At 37.5% G+C, this 20,111-nt stretch overlaps 2 protein-coding genes across 2 annotated transcripts; one reads left to right on the top strand and one right to left on the bottom strand.

Annotated features, from left to right (window-relative positions):
* Positions 1-2,265: 2,265 nt before the first annotated feature.
* On the bottom strand, positions 2,266-8,756 carry LOC120426597 (zinc finger protein 91-like). The gene is made up of 4 exons (XM_039591388.2): positions 8,523-8,756; positions 7,652-8,463; positions 6,943-7,593; positions 2,266-2,856 (listed from the first exon to the last, which is right to left on the bottom strand). Exons 1-4 carry the CDS (start codon positions 8,655-8,657, stop codon positions 2,325-2,327), a joined length of 2,130 nt encoding a protein of 709 aa, XP_039447322.1. The 5' UTR covers positions 8,658-8,756; the 3' UTR covers positions 2,266-2,324.
* A 6,747-nt stretch (positions 8,757-15,503) lies between these two features.
* LOC120426589 (uncharacterized) lies at positions 15,504-16,768 on the top strand. The gene is made up of 2 exons (XM_039591380.2): positions 15,504-16,341; positions 16,404-16,768. Exons 1-2 carry the CDS (start codon positions 15,638-15,640, stop codon positions 16,501-16,503), a joined length of 804 nt encoding a protein of 267 aa, XP_039447314.1. The 5' UTR covers positions 15,504-15,637; the 3' UTR covers positions 16,504-16,768.
* Positions 16,769-20,111: the final 3,343 nt, after the last annotated feature.

Below are 20,111 nucleotides of genomic sequence, written 5' to 3'. Positions count from 1 at the left end.
ATGTTTAAAAGCTTAACAGGCCCTCGTCTTGTCACGTCCGTCATAAGTCTTGTTTGCTGAAAGTTTAAATGGTTAGTGTTGTAGTTAATCGTATTCAACATGATCATAATAGGCAGGCCTGTAATACGATTACTTTACTGATTTGTTACTTAGCTTTTGAGAGGACGACCCCGCATCCGCCGTCAGATGTCCTAGATCACCTTCGCCAGTTGATGTCGGAATTGGTCAGTAACGAATTTGACCTGGTCATCCTTTGACCAGCTCCGCTGATGAGGCTGGGTACCTGCAAATATTAAACAAAGGTGGCGGCAGTATCATTTTTCTCCTAATTTCTAAGGAACGAACTCATTAGGGAGAATAAACCCTACAAATCTTCTTTTTTTTTTTTTTTTTTTGGGAGGGTGATCCAGCCGCACATCGTTGATGTCGAAACCTCTAAACTGGGCCTCGTCCTGTCACGTCCGTCAGTAGTCTTGTCGTACATTACAACTAGAACCAGATCTGCCAATGAATTAGTACACTTCGACCAAATAAACACTGACGCTGTATGGATCTGACTCTAGAATAAATGCACAGTTGTGTGTTATTCATAAGTCCAAAATGTTCAATTATTCATATAAGTCCAAATATTCATTTGCGGATAACTACCTAACTTGAATTGAATACAAGATTTAAAGCAACCTTTCCGAAAGCTACTCTTATCTCAAATCCCCGACATTTTAATTATTAACCAAAAAAAAAACGTTTCTTTTAAAACCTGTCTGGCTTCTTAAAAAAAAAAATAATAATAACAGTTGATATTTTACAATTCGTGAATTGAAAAAGAGACGACCATTTGTTCGTCAGAATTCCAGTAGATCCGCAAAGGATTTAAAATGGATTTTTAATACAATTTTGAAAAATTAACTTCACGGCCCTTCTTGACAGAAAAGGTCCTACTTGACAGCTCGTTCCAACGGGACCATAGTTGATCCATCGAAAAAATGTTGCCTTGTCAAAAAAAAAATTTGCATTAAAATAAAGTGATTAGGAATGGTTTTTAATCGTGTTTTTTCCGTTGAACATAAAAATTTACATAGGGCTTTATTCTCGTTTTTAGTAGATTCGCTTAAAACTTTCATAAAACCTTATTTAAAGCCATTTAGCTTTTATTGTCATAAGGTTTTATATCCGAGGCATAAAACCCTGTTAGAGCCTATTAATTAGCTCTTGCTTATTGGTTGCGGTGAATGCCAAAATAAAACTATTAAGCAATCAAGATGTTACCATAAAACCTTAAAAAATTAGGTGTTGCTGGCTAGTTGGTTTAAAAATGTTACTTGGGTACTGAGGTGCGAAAAGCTCCGCTTTGAACAAAAATGAAATTCTAGTCAGTTATTTTTATATTTTGGAATTTATGAATAATAAAATTATGCAATTTTGAAATTTTAAAACTCTTAAATTATGGATTCTTAGAATTCAAACATTTTTTAATTGCAAAAAATTATAAAATCGTACAATTTAAATTTATTAGAATTAAAAAAAATTATTGTTTCATATTAAAAATTAAAAAAATATGAGAATTTAAAAAATTTAAACTTGTGGATTTTTGGAACAATTTTTAGAATTTTGAAATTAGAGTTTGATAATTTAAGAATTTAAGAATCTTAGAGTTTTATAATTGAGGAATTTAAGAATTACAGAAATTAAGTAATTAAATGCTTAAGAATGCTGATTTTTTTTTGCCCTCTGGTTTTTTGGGCTGATTTGAAAAATACAAAATATTTGTACCAGCCTTCTTAATTTGAGTATATTATAATTTTAGAATCTTAAAATTTTAATATCAGGAATTTTAAAATTTCAGAATTTTGTGGAATTTGGCTCTTTCACTCTGCTAACATTGACGTTACGCATGGACGTCAACATGACGCATGAAATTATTCGACTGAAAGATCAGAATGAAGACAAATATTTATAAAAATCAATTCGACGAACTTATCCACCGGCGTACTTTCCGACAATTTAACACGTTTTTGGCCATTCCGTAACCTAAAGTTATTTTTTTTTTTTTTTTAAATGGTCCTATAAACATGTGAAACACAATAGCTTATAGGACCTTTTCAAAAACAAATCTAGAAATTTTAAAAAACGGTTCAGAAAGTGGTTCTTCAGAATGAAGTATATTAAGTCGTTTTTTAGTAACTTGCGTCATTTGTATATAGTGCAGAAGCGTACCATTTTGTTGGACTTTCGGTTTGTCTTAGCTAGTCAAAAATACTTTTGATCTTTACAATTATCACGAGCATAATATTGAATAAAATCAAGCAAATCTCCTTACCTGCGCCTCATCGCTTGTAGTACCTGTCCGCCACCTTGGCAGCCCACAGCTCCGGGTGGGCCACCTTCTTGTGGGTGTACATGTTCGAGCTGGAGTTGCACTGCCGCGGACAGTACGGACACGAGTAGAGCAACTCGCCGCGATGATTCGCTTCGTGTTCCTTGAGCCGCAGCAGCCGCTTAAATTGCTTCCCACAGTAGCTGCACGCGAACGCCGGTTTGTCCTCGTGGTTGAATCGCTTGTGCGAGGCCAGTGCCAGCTCGTTGACCGCCTCCTTGCCGCAAATGTCACACGTAACCGGACCTCCGGCGAGGCACCGCTTCAGGTGGTTCGTGTACGTGTCCTTGTTTTTGAGCCACTTTTTGCACCGTTCGCACTGCTTTTTCAGGCTGGCCGCGCCCTCCTCGGAGTGCGAGAGGCGGTGCGTTTCGAGCTGGGATTTGTGCACGAACCCCTTGGCGCAGATGTCGCAAACCCAGCTGGACGCGGCGCCGTGGATGTTTTGCTGGTGCGCCCGCAGCAGGACCGCCGTGCCGAAGCTGTGGAAGAAGGGAAGGGGGAAGTGTTGAGTTTTGTGGTGTTCCAATTGGCGGTATGTTTCCCATAGCAATTGGCACACTTTACGTCCAAAATTTACGGTATACAATATTTAGCTTTCAGTTCGTTGTGATTATCGCCTCGAAAAATTTTGATCGTAATTTCTCGACTCACGATCGAGATTTTATCGATAGTAAAGTTCCGATCTCCCATTGACAAGTTTCGCTCAAAATTTATATCACAGAGCAGACTGGATTATCCGAGTACTCAAATCAAAGATGGCGGCCTAAATGACAGTGATGATTTGAATTGCATTTGAAATGCATTTGATAATGTAACAGGCAATAATCCACTCCGATATGACTAATCATGGGTAGCTGAACTCCAATTTGAGTTGAGCAGTGAACAAATCAAAAAGAAGGAACTCATGATTTTGAATATTTTTGAAGATTATGTTTCCCGACTCTAATCAAGCTTCGTAACCAATCGTTTCTCGAGAAATATTCATTCAAAAAATCTGCAAAAAATCATGGACGATCGATTTCCGACGCCTCGTCGACAAGTTGTCAAGTTGAGCTTGACATGCAGATGCGAGCAGGGATGGAATAATCGCAAATAAATCAATTTCCCTAGCGAACTTTCTTCACCCGCAAAAGAGAGAGGAGGCAAATCACACAAAAGAAAATCGCTCCCGAAATTCTTCAAGAAAATCAATCTGCTGATGATTTTTTGTGAATTTCCTTGTCAGCACCACTTAACAATATGTATTTCACTTTGTTTACACACATTGCTCATCTACAAAATGTGACAGGTCATTTTTCGACTTGTGACGTTACACCTGCAAGTGTAGTAGTGAATAAGATGTTCCGCCGAATAATCAAGATGATGATATTTTTAGATTTCTTTTACCGATCTTTCATGCGCGAGAGAGGAGAGTCATGCTCCCTTTGGATTTTTTCTCTTGATGAACGTCCAATGGTTTTCTTTTGATGATGATTATTCCATCGCTGGATGCGAGTAATGCTAGCGCGTTTAGAGTTTTGATACTAGATTACCCCCTTTTTGTGATTGGTCGTTCATATCGCCTATCATGATTATCTATGCTAAGCTTCAGTGAACGCAAACACGACCAAAATCTGGCAGACGAAAATCTAACAAATCTCAATGGTGAAGATGGGGGAGGATATAAATAAAAGTTTGTATAATTCAGATGTTTTAACAGTTTTTAAGGCCTAAAAAGGCAGAATATACTTTTTATTTAAGAAATACACATTCTAATATTTTTGATTTTCAATTAAAATCATATATTTCAATAAAAACGTGAACAAAATGGGCATAAAGTAAAAAATATGGCAAAATCTGTCAATATCTGGCACTGAGAAGGATGAATCTTTATTCTGGCTGACACTTGAAAAATCTGGCATTCCCAGATTTATCTGGCAACCTGGCAACCCTGAACACGACTCAAGCAGCTATCCGTTCTGATGCTCATAGAGTTATTTACGTGCGCATGTATTGCGTGTACGTACACGAAAAAAAAGTGAGGTTAAATTTTGTACCGTCCAGCAAAACAAATGGCGTGCTAGTGTGCGTGAGAGCGGGCTTAGATAACTCTATTCTGTTGTCTTTCTTTTTTTTCTTGCTCATTCTCTGATCGATCTCTGAGCAAACGAATTTCTGGTGAGCGTCCATGCGCCAGTGACAACGCACATCGCGGGTTTGGTTTTCTAGCTAGTACGAGCCTATTGGTGTGTTAGAATTTTGGTTCGTCGTACCAGCGCACCAAGACAAGCGTCGGCTCGTCGGCAATGAACCCAGCGTATGAGCCAAGGTGGTTAACTCGGTACGTTTGCGTTTGTCGTAGTGAAGTCTCACCGAGTGAGAGATTTAAAAAAAAAAATCAAAAAACTTCAAAATTTTCATGGGAATTTAAGTGCAATCAGATGATTTTGATTTAAAATGCATTCCCTGCGTTCAAAATCTTTTTTAGCATGTTTAGGTTGATTTTAAAATCGTTTGAATTTTTGAAAATTTTAGATGTTTAGTGTAGCAAAATTTTTTTTTGTTTTCGTCAAATCTTAAATTTTTTTTAACTAATGAAAAACGAACTTTTTATATTAATCTAAAAACTTAGGAATTTGATATTCAAAAAAGTAAAATCATTTACGAAATGGATTTTTTTTGTAATTTTAGATTTCTGTGATTTAAATATTGAAATTTTTGGAAATTTGGATTTATTCAATCTTTGATTTTGAAATTATTGAATTGAACTCAAGAATTTTTTTTTTAAATTAATTGGATTTTTTAGAAATTTGGATGATTAATTTAAAAATTCCTGAAATTAAAAAAAAATCGATGCCTCTGTGCTCTCTTGTACTAAGCTTGCTGGGATTCCTATCTAGTTAGCATAAAAGAGACATCGAAATTTAGACTGTTTAAAATTACCAATGTTGAAATTTGAGAATTGTCAATCTTAGAATTTTAAATTTTATTTTCGGAATCTCAAAATTGTCTTTCAATTAAAAAAATAGAACACTAACATATTGAGATTTCCGAATTTCTGAATATTCTGAATTTTAGGATTTTAGAATTTTTAATCTCAGAATCAAAAAATTAAGAGGTTTTTTTTTGAATTTTAATGTTTTTAAATTCAAGAATCTATTCTGTTATTATTTATGAGTAATTAAAGTTTACAATTTTAGAACTTCAGCATTTTCAAATTAAAGAATTTTAGAACTTTGAAATAAGTTTGCACATGCCCTTACTAAGTTTTGAAATTACTGAATTGAATTTTATTATTTCAAAATCTAAAAACTTAAAAAAATTTGCATATAAAAATATTTTTTTAGAGAATACATTTTTGGGAATTTTTGAAATTTTAAATAATTTAACCTAAAATTGAATTAATTGTGGTATTTTTGAATTAAAGAAAGCTAGAATTTATCAAACTGAAGTTTTGATTTTTTTTTTATATATTTGAACTCAAAAATGCTTGATCTTAAAATTTATCAAATTTAGAAAGTTGTTAAATTTTCGAATTTTTGAATTTAAAATTTTATAAATTTGAAATTTAAGAATTGAATTTCTTGAAGTTAAGAAAAATAGAAATTTAGTATTTTCAGTTTTTTTTGTATTTTATAATTTTTAATTTTGGAATTTTCATATCGATACTAACCAGATAAAAATCCCAGCAAGCTTAGTACAATAAAGCACAGAGGCGTCAAAATTTCAGATTTTTGAAATTTGATAATTTTAACATTTATTTTTTTTAATATCATATTATTATTATCATATTTAAATTTAAGTATTTAAGAATAATGAATTTCTAAAAAAAAAGATGTTTTTTTTATTTTTCAATTGATTAAATTTTTCAATTTTCAATAAAAAAAACTATATTTTTTTGGAATTTCGTGATTTCTTTATGGCTTTGAGTTGATAATTCTTTACTTTAATATTTTAAAAACCTTAGACTAAAAAAAATCAAGAATTCAATATCTTTGAAGTAAATTTCTATCAGGATTTTTGATATTAGGAATAAACAATTTTAATATTCAAATTCAATTAGGATTTTTCTTAATTTAGCAGTTCTGCTCCACAATATTAAATTTGCAACTCAGTGATTTTGAGAACTTTTCTAGATTAGTGCTAGATTAGTGCTGAGAAAAAAAAACCATGGATCTGGGAATTTTGAATTTTCCTGTTTTTAAAATGTTGATAAATAAAAAAAATAATTTTAAATTCACAGAAATTAAGATTTTCATTTTTTTTTTTTTTCAAAAAACAGCTTCGAACACATTTTGAGATTTTGGTAGATCGAGAAATTACTTTCAAATAATCTCAATCTACTTTCGACAAATGGAGCCCAACATTTCAAAAGGGCACATAACTTTTGTAAACAATCGTGTATCCCTTTCACTCAAATGACAGTTTACATAAGGTGTGAAAGGGACACACTCTTGTCTAAAAAAGTTATGTGCCCTAATGAAATGGCAAGCACGAAATCACGATTTGACAAACTACGATCGAAACGTTTCGATCGAGTGCAATTATCACATGCGTTATTTGATAAATCATATTACAATACTCACGACTTGTCGCAATCCTTGCAGTTGAAAATCTTCTGCTCCATCGAGATGTGGTACTTCATGTGGTTTCGCAGCAGATAGTCCTTGTAGAACGCCGCGTCGCAGATCTCACACTTGAACGGCTTCTCCGAGTCCGGCGTGTGGACCCACTTGTTGTGCTTCTCCAGCCCGTCGCTCTCGGTGAACGACTTGTTGCACACTTCGCATCGGAACGCGTCCGGATTGACGTGCCGTTGGCAGTGCTCGTACAGGCGGCGTTTCTTGCAAAACTTTCGCCCACAGCAGATGGCGTACCCGCGCTGGTCGTGTTCCGTCTTGTAGTGCCGCTCGAGGGCGTAGAAGCTGTCCGCAACGAAGTCACAGCTTTCGCAGAGCAGCGTGCAAAACTGCCGAATCAGGTCGTCCTCTTGGGCCAGCTCTTCGGCGGATTTGGGCGCCTTCCGGGTGGCTGAGGTGGCTCGCGCCGATTGGCTTGGGGCTTTGAAGGAATCTTCCGGAGCAGCTCCGGCAATGAGCTGATCTGGGAGTGTTGGTTCGGCCATAGTGATGGCGTCGGTGGACATCGTCGTCGAGAAGGATGTTCCGGATGTTGTGGTGGTGCCTTCCGGGTGGAAGGCACGCATGTGAGTGTTGAGCGTGCGGGCGGAATTGAAACTGGAATGAAAATAAAGCCCTAATTAGGATTAGATCCAAACCAATCGATCTTACTTACTATTTATTGCACTTTTCGCAGCAAATGTTCAAGCTCTCAATGTTCTGGTGCCAGTACTTGTGTCCACTCAGGGCCCACTCGCTGTCGAACGCCTTCTCGCACTGGTCGCACTTGTAGATCCGCTCCCCCTCCGCCGTGTGACACACCACGTTGTGCAGCTGAAGTCCCTCTTCGTCCTTGAAGTTCCTCACCGGCTCGCAAAGTTCACACCGGAACTGAGACTCGTCATCGCCACCGGCGACAAATTCGTGCACCTTCCGGAGATGTTCGACAAGTACGGACCGCTTGTGGAACGGTTTCTCGCAGCAGGTCACGTACCCTTGCGTTTCGTGGGACCGTTTGTAGTGTAGAAGCAGCCGGGAAAATGTCGCGAACCGTTCGCTGCAAATGTCACACTGAAGCTGGACGTATTTCGCAATCAGGTCGTTCCGTTCCCGGTTAGCTCGCTTGTGCGACCGGACGTAGCTTGTTTTACGCACTGAACCCGTTCCTTCGTCCCGCGCGGACCGTTTCCTCTTAGCTATTGGGGTCGTAGACTCCTCTTCCGAATCCTCAGAAAAATCATCCGGAAGTTCCATCTTCGCTTCACCCGGCTCAAAATCTCCGTCCGAATCCTCCCCAAAACTTCCCCCATCCGACTCCAACCGTTCAGCCTTAACTACATCAAAAGCAACGCCCTCCTCCTCCAGCTGTTCTGTTTTGACCTCCACGTGCAGTCCCCATCGCTCCTCGACCTCGCAGTAAAACTTGTGAAACTCGTCGATCTTTTCCCAGCAGCTGGTGCACAGCACCCGGTCGCGGTACTGGATGGCCTGCGGCGGAGATTCCCATTAGTCAAAAAACGTAAACAAAAATTACATTTTAATCTCACCTCAAACCAAAAGTGCTTCGCGAGGACGGACTCGACGGTATCTTCGTCATCGGCGATGTCGTTCCGAATTCGGAGGAAAGTTTCCGTCTTGCGCCGACAGGTGAGGCAGTCCTGCAGCAGGCTTTCCTCGGTCATTTTGGGGGCCGCAGTTCGAAGTTTGGCTCGAACCGTGAAATCTCGAGTGTAAACAAACTTCAAACTATATTTTTTTTGTTTGTTTGACTGTTTGACAGTTGCACTCTGGCAGTGGGGCCAGATCGTCAAAAACGGTATGCCAACCAAGTTTGAGTAAATGTTACGCACAGTATCACTACACAATCAGATTGTTTCAACCGAACTTCGGAAGAATTTCCCCCAGTCACGATATATCGAAAAATTAAATGTGAGAGCAAGTGTGAGAGTGTGTGCAACATGGAGTTAAACTTTCTGTGAAGTTGCTGTGAAGATTACCATGGCACTTTGAAAAGTTTAACTCCATGTTGCACGCTCATACTCTCACATTTAATTTCTCGATAATAGCAGAGCTGGTTCTGCCAAAATCCTGCTAGAACCGAACCGGAAATTAGGCAAGTTGGAAATTAGGAAGTTAGGATTTTTTTTATTTTTGTTCTTAAATTCTTAAATTTTGAAATTACTGAACTCCACATTTTTTATTCAGGAGTTTTGAGTTTTTTTAATATTAAAAAAATTAAGTTTTTGAATGTCAGAATTTAGGGTTTTTCGTAAATATCTGTTTTCGAATTTCCATATTTCAGATTTTTTGAGCTATTGAGATTATAAATTCTTAAATATCGACTTAATTTTTTTCAATCCTGCATATTTTTTTTTATTTCCAAAATAATGATTTTAAAAATGGTTAAAAATTTCCTTCATATTTTTTTTTTGTTATTTGAAATTTATGAAATATTTGTTTTTCCATATTTTTAAATTATTAATTTTGTATTGTCAAATATCAGATTATTATTGAAATTTTCAGTATGAGAAAATATATATTTGTATGTTTATAGTCAAGTTTATTTTAACTTCGGTTTATTTCATTTCGGTCTCGCCAGGGTGGATTAATCGGACAGTGCAGTGAACTCACAATCCAAAGGTTGCTGGTTGGTACTAGCAATAGTTGGCGACACGTGGGCCAACAGCAATGAAGACAACTTCTATATTTTGCCCCGTTTCGACCAAAAAACAAAATCCGTAGTTTTAATTTCAAGATTCTGCATTGTGAGATTCACCGGGATTTTCTATAATTCTAACGAATATAAAATTATTGTAACTTTCAGTAAAATTCAAATTCTTTGATTTTTTCATCAAAACATATTACAAACAAGCAACGCGCGAAGAAACGTCACACGTCACTTTCGTGACCCTTTCCTTGACCGTTTCTTGGGCGTTTTTTATATGGAGTTTTGCGTTTTTAAGATCTGCATACCAGCCTATAATCTCTATAAATCGGAGGTTTTAGCTTATTTGATTGGAATTGTGTTTTTTTTTTGCGGTAACAAATAACAAAAAGGTTTTTTCCACGTTTTTCCCCATAGTAAAACATTGCCTCGATGGAGTCGCTGGTAGGCAGTTGGACTAACAATCCAAAGGTCGTCAGTGCGAATCCCGGGGTTGATGGAAGCTTAGGTGTAAAAAGAGGTTTGCAATTGCCTCAACAATGAAGCCTTCGGACACCTAGTTTAGAGTAGGAATCTCGCAATCGAGAACGTCAAGGCAATGCTGTAGAGCGAATAATTTGATTTGATTTTGAAAACATTGAAAATCTCACACAAACTTAAATGCCATAGAGCTTTGATGAAACCTGAACCACATTGGCTGAAAATTTCAGGGGAGCTTCTGTGGACATAGAACAATGTTTTTATCAACAATGCAGTGGTTTTGCTGACATTTTTGCATTTCCAAGGAGCCTTGAACCACACTACTGCTGATAGTCGTAAACCGCGAGTCTCCTACGTTTGGCGAAGACTCGAAAGGCGAAATCACAAAAGGCGAAAATTCATTAGGCGAAATGTTTCAAAAGGCGAAAACCACATAAGGCGAAAAGCACATTTGGCGAAAAAATACCCAAAGTACGCGCCAGGTGGCCGTGTGCACTTCGGCCGCGGCCTCGGTGCACACGGCCACCTGGCGCGTACTTTGGGTATTTTTTCGCCAAATGTATTTTTTTAAAAGCATTTCCTCAAATATTCCCGTTCTTTTTTCAAATCAGTTATTACAGATTTGTCAACAATTTTTTAGACCAAAACGAAGCCTCTAGATTACTATTCGGCACACCAAAGTCAGATTCCCTTCAAAGAGCAAAGTGCTTACTCGAAATCCTGACCGTAGGGGTTTCAACTAGCGGCTTACTAGACTTCCAGAGGTCGTGTGTTCGTTGCCCATTGCCGTTCAAGAGCCAAACGACATGCGACACCTAGTGTTGAGTAGCAGAACAGAGCGAAGAATGTCGATTGAAATTTCCGCCCTTTGAGGTTATGTATGCGAATTCTGTTTTGTTAAATTCCAGCGTTCAAAACAACTTTTGAGCAAAAATTCGAGCTGATACTTTGTTAACTTTTGATGCTCTATCATTTCAAACAATATTATTTTTTCAAAATTATTTTTTTTTTCAATTTTTTTTTATTGCGTTAATTTATAGAGGGCAAAAAGTTTACACTCCTACTACTTGAATTTTTTCTCAAAAGTTGTTCTAAGAGCTGTAAATTCAATTTTAAGTTTGCATTCCTATGTAACCGAACAGCGAAAATTTGAATCGTCATTCTTCGATGCTTTGCGCCATCTGTCGGAATTTTTGAGCTTTTAATCGCGAATACCTGAATGATAAAGATTCAGAATTAGAAATGCATAAACATTACACAATAAGGCTTTCTAGTCCCAGTGAAAAAAATATAATTTAACTCAAAAATGACGAACTCCTCGTCACAGTGTCCTGATGCAAACACGCAGAAAAATGTTTTGTAGAATCAGCCTGTACGAGGTTTGAATCAACACAATTTTTGTTGAATATAATCAACGCCGATTTTGCGTTGAAACAAAACGTTTTGTTGATTCAAATATGCCTTATTTTTCTGCGTGAACAAAGATTGAGCTGTAGCTGTCACAGCCCTGCGAAGTATGTTGGCTGACACTGGGATGGGATAAACAAAGAGAAAAAAACCTATTGTCAAACTCTGGGACGGGACGGCTGGATAGAGTCTTCTTTTTGAGTGTTTACGTTTGTATTCTTCTTCTGTTTTTTTGCAAGAAAATTTGTGTTCGAAAACAAATATCAAGCAATCTGTGATTCAGATAGCTTGACAATTCAAATTTTCTTGATGATGTTTTTCAACTCAGTGCTCAAGCATGCGGATGACTTTTTCTTTGGTTGAAATGTTGTTTAGTTTTTCCTCGCAGATTTTTTTTTTATTTGGCTGTTAAAATTTGCGGTTGGACGTGGGTGGAGAATCCTGAGTTTATGTTCCATCGTTTTACGGTGGATCCGTTCATAAGGAGCTGCCTGATTCAAATTACTTGAAATGGTTGGCAAATCAAAGATGAGTCAAAAAATGATCACTTCTTCTATTTTTATTGTGTTTTTTATAAGAAAGATTTTTTATTTTCATTTGGATGTGAAAAATGCAATACGATTTAAATGCGTTTTCTTACTTCAATCTAAATAAAATCCTAAAAAGCCTGCAAGTCATTAAATGGGAGGGGAGATTTTTTCTTAGATCTGCTCCTGTCGTTGTCCCGTTACGCAAAGGAAGTAAATAAACCTTTCCCAGTTCCCCAAAGAGGAGCACGTCGAATTCAACGGCAATTTTTACTCAACTTTAAAGATATTTAACATTCCACAGGTCGCACGCCCTAAGGTGTCAGAATCGAAAGAAATGGCTGGCAAAAATTCAAATTTGTACCAATTCATTCACTTCAAAGAGCAAAAAAGTTTGTTTTTCAATTTGTGGCAATGTGTTGAAATAAAAAAGTGCGAAGAAATCAAATAGGCTAAACTGTGGCCATTATTTTTGTTTGCTTTTTAAATCCAGTTCTACGGTGTTGTTTCTTCACGCCACATTTTGATTTCATAGGAAGCACAGGTTTAATATTGTTCAATCTAGATGACATTTCTATATAACGCGCAAAAAAATAACAATAGTTTTAAATGGACAAAAGAATAGTCAGTTCATGAAATGCATTGTTTTTTAAAATGAAAATGCTGATAAGTCAACATTCGGTGTACGATAGAAATAAATGCCTTTCAATTGAAAATATTTTAATTAATCTATTCATGCAATTTACAATTATTTGTGAAATTGATTTATATATTTTTAATTTTTTTCAATTCAAATTACAATACTTCTCATTTTCTCCTCATAAGAAAGGACTGGTTTAGGTTGACGGAAGCGGCCATGTTGAAAGTGGTTTAGTTTGACCTGGGATGGGATAAACAAAGAGAAAAAAACCTAAACCACTTTCAACATGGCCGCTTCTGTCAACCTAAACCAGTCCTTTCTTATGAGGAGAAAATGAGAAGTATTGTAATTTGAATTGAAAAAAATTAAAAATATATAAATCAATTTCACAAATAATTGTAAATTGCATGAATAGATTAATTAAAATATTTTCAATTGAAAGGCATTTATTTCTATCGTACACCGAATGTTGACTTATCAGCATTTTCATTTTAAAAAACAATGCATTTCATGAACTGACTATTCTTTTGCCCATTTAAAACTATTGTTATTTTTTTGCGCGTTATATAGAAATGTCATCTAGATTGAACAATATTAAACCTGTGCTTCCTATGAAATCAAAATGTGGCGTGAAGAAACAACACCGTAGAACTGGATTTAAAAAGCAAACAAAAATAATGGCCACAGTTTAGCCTATTTGATTTCTTCGCACTTTTTTATTTCAACACATTGCCACAAATTGAAAAACAAACTTTTTTGCTCTTTGAAGTGAATGAATTGGTACAAATTTGAATTTTTGCCAGCCATTTCTTTCGATTCTGACACCTTAGGGCGTGCGACCTGTGGAATATTAAATATCTTTAAAGTTGAGTAAAAATTGCCGTTGAATTCGACGTGCTCCTCTTTGGGGAACTGGGAAAGGTTTATTTACTTCCTTTGCGTAACGGGACAACGACAGGAGCAGATCTAAGAAAAAATCTCCCCTCCCATTTAATGACTTGCAGGCTTTTTAGGATTTTATTTAGATTGAAGTAAGAAAACGCATTTAAATCGTATTGCATTTTTCACATCCAAATGAAAATAAAAAATCTTTCTTATAAAAAACACAATAAAAATAGAAGAAGTGATCATTTTTTGACTCATCTTTGATTTGCCAACCATTTCAAGTAATTTGAATCAGGCAGCTCCTTATGAACGGATCCACCGTAAAACGATGGAACATAAACTCAGGATTCTCCACCCACGTCCAACCGCAAATTTTAACAGCCAAATAAAAAAAAAATCTGCGAGGAAAAACTAAACAACATTTCAACCAAAGAAAAAGTCATCCGCATGCTTGAGCACTGAGTTGAAAAACATCATCAAGAAAATTTGAATTGTCAAGCTATCTGAATCACAGATTGCTTGATATTTGTTTTCGAACACGAATTTTCTTGCAAAAAAACAGAAGAAGAATACAAACGTAAACACTCAAAAAGAAGACTCTATCCAGCCGTCCCGTCCCAGGGCTGACATATCGGGCAGTCAGTCAAAAAAAAACCAGCTAGAAGTCGTCTGACAAAAAATTTTTGCTAGAAAGAGATAGGAAACCTGATGCAAACAAACGTCCAGCTGTCATGTAAACATACTTTGAATGTATTGGTAAATTTCTGACTAGAAAGCCTTATAAAACTACAGATCAACCAAACCACGTAAAAGGTCAAATACAAAGTCTAGAGCTTTTTTAAATGTCGACATCCAATTATCAATCCGATTATAAACATAATAAACCTATGAAAGACAATAGCTTATAAAAAAAATACTTAAAAATACTCTAAACTTAATAAAAAAAAAGTACCGTATTCCTAAACTCTAGGAATTTTGGCTCCTTTCCTTATTCAGTAATTGGGTTTTTTTTATTTCAGTGTAGATGTGTAAACAAACAATCCATCCACGAACGAGCAGGATGGATTGTTTGTTTACACTTTGTACTTCATTGTCTGAGAGAAAGAAAGAATCCTAATCAAATAATACTTTTTCGCCATTTGAGCCATTTCGCCTTTTGTGCTATTTCGCCTAGCGTGGTGGGTCTACTTTTTCGCCTTTTGAATTTTCGCCTTTCGAGATCTCGCCTATTGAGTTTTCGCCTTTTGTGGCAATCCCTAAACCGCCGGCACCGAGTGCAACATCCGCGCTGACCTCCGATTATGCCGCTTCCTTCTCCTCACCGTTAAAATTAACTTTATCGTACTTGTTCAAAAAGCTGCTTCAACTTCAATTTCGTCTACCCGCTCCGAAGGTTTCCGCGTCCACCCAGTCAAATCAATCAGAATTCTGAAACGGAATCTAATTAGAATCGTATACAAATTCCGTTTCAAACGCAACAACCGGTTCGAACACGGAACCGGTTGTTGCGTTTGAAACGGAATTTGTATACGATTCTAATCAGATTCCGTTTCAGAATTCGGATTGAGTTAACTGGGCAAGTTCTGGCTGCGGCTTAGAGAGCCCTGAGAGGGTCTCTACTACGGCCGCGTTCGGTTTTGATTGTCGTCGTGAACCACTACTTACTCACTGTAGCAGTAAAAGTTTTCATTTTCAAAACAAGAAAAAAACTTTTAATGCAGTAAATTCTGAACACATTTTATTTTATTTCAAGACGAGTTTCAAGATTAAGTTACTTTTGTCATTACAGTATTATTTTTTTTTGTGTGCGTGGAAAATTTCCATACAAAACAAATCATTTATGTATGGAGCGTACTTAAAATTGCGTTGAGAACAAAAATCGCTTTTATTGATAATTTGCAATTTCATGCTGAGTTTCTTTAACGTGTACTGTTGTTCACAAAAACAAAGTGTGCGGTCGCCGAAACGATTGTTGTGTGGTTTTTGCTCGGAAACTTTTAAAATTTAATTAAAATTTCTAAACTTTAAATCGATTAAGTGCTCGTTTCCCGTGCCACAATGGATTCTTCAACGGACACAAGTTTCGAAGAAGTCGTCGAAGAAAGCATGATGGAACTGATCCAACGGGCGGAAGCTTTCCTTTCGGCTCACGGGTCAACATCCGGAAGCGGCAGTTCCGGATCCGCTAACACCAGCAGCAGCAGCCACAATCACAGCACTGCCAGCGACTCGTCGCTTAGCTCGATTTTTTCGTCCAACGACGATTCTTTCGACGGCAACGGATTGAACATTTTCGGAAACAGCTCTATCAGTACGGACAGTTCCTTCAACTCGTTGAATTTGTCGTCCAACTTGGACCAGTCCGGTGTCAGTTCTGTTTCGTCCATTCAACGCACCATTTCCGAGGACTGTGTCTTAGTGCCGGGGCCTGCGGTTCCGGTCGTCGATCTGTGTTCGCCGCGTGTTCAGCGAAACCTTATCCGCCGGATTGCCAACTCGGCCCCAATTTTGGACTCGATTACGCTGGACGATACGGTCATCGAACCGCCGCCACCGGAAGCGCCACAGCTGGCTGCTCCTGTGATTAATGAATACCGGGATGGACCACCGGCGGTTAAGCGGTCCAAAGAGGGCCCGGGAGAAGTATTGAATCTGTCGCAAGGGGCAGTGGGCGAACCGGTCATTGCCATCTCCTGTCCGATTTGTTTCGATTCCATTCTGAAGAAGCCAGCCGCGTCCACCATTTGTGGACACTTGTTTTGGTAAAACGAAACATTGGAAATCTTTAAATTTCAAACACTAATTAGGAACTATTTTGTTTTAGTAATGATTGCATCAGCCAAGAGATCAAAGTCCGGAAGCAGTGCCCGTTGTGCAAGCGAAAGCTGGCCCGAAACAACATCCATCCAGTTTTCTTTAACTAAAGTGATGCAAGCGGATCGAACACCGGGAAGGGCTGGCCCTTGTCTGCCCGCTAGCCGCAACCAGCAAGTTTTATTCATCTTTTGACTAATGTGAATTGAAGTTCGGAAATTTGACGAAAATCTTGGCTTTCTTCGAAAAGACCCCCCAGCAGGATTAATTTATCATCACTTATTGTTTAAACATTCGTCTAACAAGTCATTTCTATCTTTTTCAAATATAAATAAATACGTTATTATAACACACATCAAAAATCAACTCACTTTCAACCGATGTCTATCGAGAAATTAAAAGTGAGAGTGTGTGCAACATGGAGTTAAACTTTCTGTGCAGTTGCTGTGAAGGTTCCCATGGCACTTTGAAAAATTTAACTCCATGTTGCACGCACACACTTTCACTTTTAATTTATCGATACCGGATGTTTCACGTTGTCCATTAATTTCTTGCATTTTTTACACTAGACAGCCAGAAAATTATGTGACCTTTCTAATCTAATCTAATCTAATCGAATACAAGCGCAGCCAGTCCGAAGAAAGCATCCTGGAAGAACATGTGGTTAGATTACGCCCCAAGTCCTTTCTTGTCAATATTAATGATTGCATTACATCCGAGCAACCCCGAACATGTATTACAAAAATTAAAGCGGCCAGGCCTACTGCGTTGCATTAACCGCAGAGACAAATTCTGAGAACGGATCACATTTCACAGAATCAACAGGGGAGGAAGGATGCGTGGACATACCGTACCAAACGCTCCGAATGAGTTGTGGTTGGGTGTGTAAGTGTAAATTTGGCAAGTAATTATTTTTTTTAGGAGGGAAAAGAGGGAGGAGGGGGTGGAATTGGGATTATGGATATAGAAGCTGGGGTGGGGTAGGAAGGATATTTCATTTGATAAATAGAATATAATATAAATTATCTAGCAAAAAAACAGTATGGAAAGATTTCACCAAGCTTCTTTTCTTCGGTTTAGAGTTAATTTTCATTGGTAAATTCCAAGAAAGTTTTTGATGAGTTTTTTCGGATTTGTTTGTGATGTAAGTGAATCTACATGCTGAAGGCAACAGTGAAACTCTGCGTGATTTTTTTTTTGTGTGGCGTAACGGAAAGGATTTCCGTTTGGTTCCAGCCGTTCCGGCAAGGCCAGAAGCTGTGCACAACCCGGATGTCTGGATTCGATGATGTTCTTGTGAAGCAACAGCATCGTATTCGATGTATATTCGGTTTGTCGAATTCTTTGAAGAACCTTGGTGAAGTCTTTCCATACTGTTTTTTTGCTAGATAATTTATATTATATTCTATTCATCAAATGAAATATCCTTCCTACCCCACCCCAGCTTCTATATCCATAAACCCAATTCCACCCCCTCCTCCCTCTTCTCCCTCCTAAAAAAATAATTACTTGCCAAATTTACACTTACACACCCAACCACAACTCATTCGGAGCGTTTGGTACGGTATGTCCACGCATCCTTCCTCCCCTGTTGATTCTGTGAAATGTGATCCGTTCTCAGAATTTGTCTCTGCGGTTAATGCAACGCAGTAGGCCTGGCCGCTTTAATTTTTGTAATACATGTTCGGGGTTGCTCGGATGTAATGCAATCATTAATATTGACAAGAAAGGACTTGGGGCGTAATCTAACCACATGTTCTTCCAGGATGCTTTCTTCGGACTGGCTGCGCTTGTATTCGATTAGATTAGATTAGATTAGAAAGATTTCACCAAGCTTCTTCAAAGAATTCGACAAACCGAATATACATCGAATACGATGCTGTTGCTTCACAAGAACATCATCGAATCCTGGGACATCGAATCCAGACATCCGGGTTGTGCACAGCTTCTGGCCTTGCCGGAACGGCTGGAACCAAACGGAAATCCTTTCCGTTACGCCACACAAAAAAATCACGCAGAGTTTCACTGTTGCCTTCAGCATGTAGATTCACTTACATCACAAACAAATCCGAAAAAACTCATCAAAAACTTTCTTGGAATTTACCAATGAAAATTAACTCTAAACCGAAGAAAAACGTCAAATTTTCGGCACCGCACAAATTTCACGTCCGAACTTGCGCATGGCTACTTCGATCTCTCCCCAGAAAATTATGTGACCTTTGTAAATAAAAAAAAGTTACTTAATCCACCTGTAGGCAGACATGCATCGGCACTTAGAGCTCTTCTTAACGGCACTCAGTTTGTTCTAGTTGGCATTTACGTTTAAAGTAATGTTATGCTTGTGCCAGTTAAAATCGTATTGTTTTTAGCTTGAATAATGTGTAGAAAACATTGGTTCATTGGAAAAAAACGATTTTAGGTGTATTTTATGTGACTGTTCTCATAAGCTCTCAAGAAGAACTTCTTAAAAGCTCTTTGAGTGCACTTAACGGTTCTTACCCTATATCTCACTTCGTGTATAATATAGCCTCCCAGGGTCTTCGGGAGCTTTAAAGATTAGCTTAATTAGTGTACTCTAATCACTGGCATATCATGCTGGGAGTCATCTACGCGAAATGCCAAACAAGTTCTTCTAAAAGAGGAGTTAGAGCGGATGCACGTCTGCCTGTAGGGTGGTTCCTCGCATTCATAAAGTTAATACACTACACAGCCTCAAAAAAGTGTAAAAATAACACTTATTATTATGAAAATATCTGAGATCCGGCCTCAAAAAAGTGTATTAAAAGCACTAAGGCCGTTGCAAATATTTTTCAAAGTTTCAAGTTAACTTTGGATGGGGTAGTCAGATCTTCAATCTTTTGAACGCATTGGAAAGGTCTTTCAAATACCTTTCTTTTCTAACAAAAACCACCCTTTTTATAATATTTCAAACTACAGCCAAATCGTTTTTGCCTTCCTCACCTTACTGAGGAAAGGCTATAAAATCAATCGAAAAATGAACTTATTAGTTTGATCTCGTAGACCTACCTTCACGTATACATATCGACTCAGAATCATGTTCTGAGCAAATGTCTGTGTGGATGTGTGTAGGTGGGTGGACAAAAAAATGTCACTCGATTATCTCCGGACTGGATGAACGGATTTTGACCGTATTAGTCTCATTCGATCCGTCTTGGGGTCCCATAGGTCTCTATTTAAAATCAGCAAGTTTAGTTAAGTACTTCAAAAGTTATGCTAAAAAAACGATTTTGGCGAATGTCCGGAAGATTGTAAAAAGGGTGGTTTTTGCAAGAAAACCTATCATGGTTTTGAAAAGACCTTTCCAATGAGTTCAATACATTGAAGCTCTGACAACCCTATCAGAAGCTATCAGCACTGAAGGGTTATTTATACACTTTTTGGAGGCCGAATTTCAGATATTGTGATAGAAATATTGCCTGAATCATCCATGCGAACTATCGTTGAATAGGTTTTTTTTTATCAGACCTTGCCGATGAGCCAGAAATATTTAAGGTTTGTGAACCCTTTAGAAAGAAATGAGTAATAAAGTAGATTTGTTAAACATGTTGCTATTTTTACTGAATGTATTGACTTTATGAGGAAGGCATCAACCACCTAAAGGTGGATTAAGTAACGTTTTTCAGCATAACTTTTGAAGTACTTTCCTAAACATCATAATACTAACTAGGGTCTTGTGGGACCCCAAGACGGATCAAAT

This window comes from Culex pipiens, chromosome 1, assembly GCF_016801865.2.
Source record: "Culex pipiens pallens isolate TS chromosome 1, TS_CPP_V2, whole genome shotgun sequence".
Taxonomy (NCBI): domain Eukaryota; kingdom Metazoa; phylum Arthropoda; class Insecta; order Diptera; family Culicidae; genus Culex; species Culex pipiens.
This window is presented reverse-complemented; position numbering and strand designations above follow the sequence as displayed.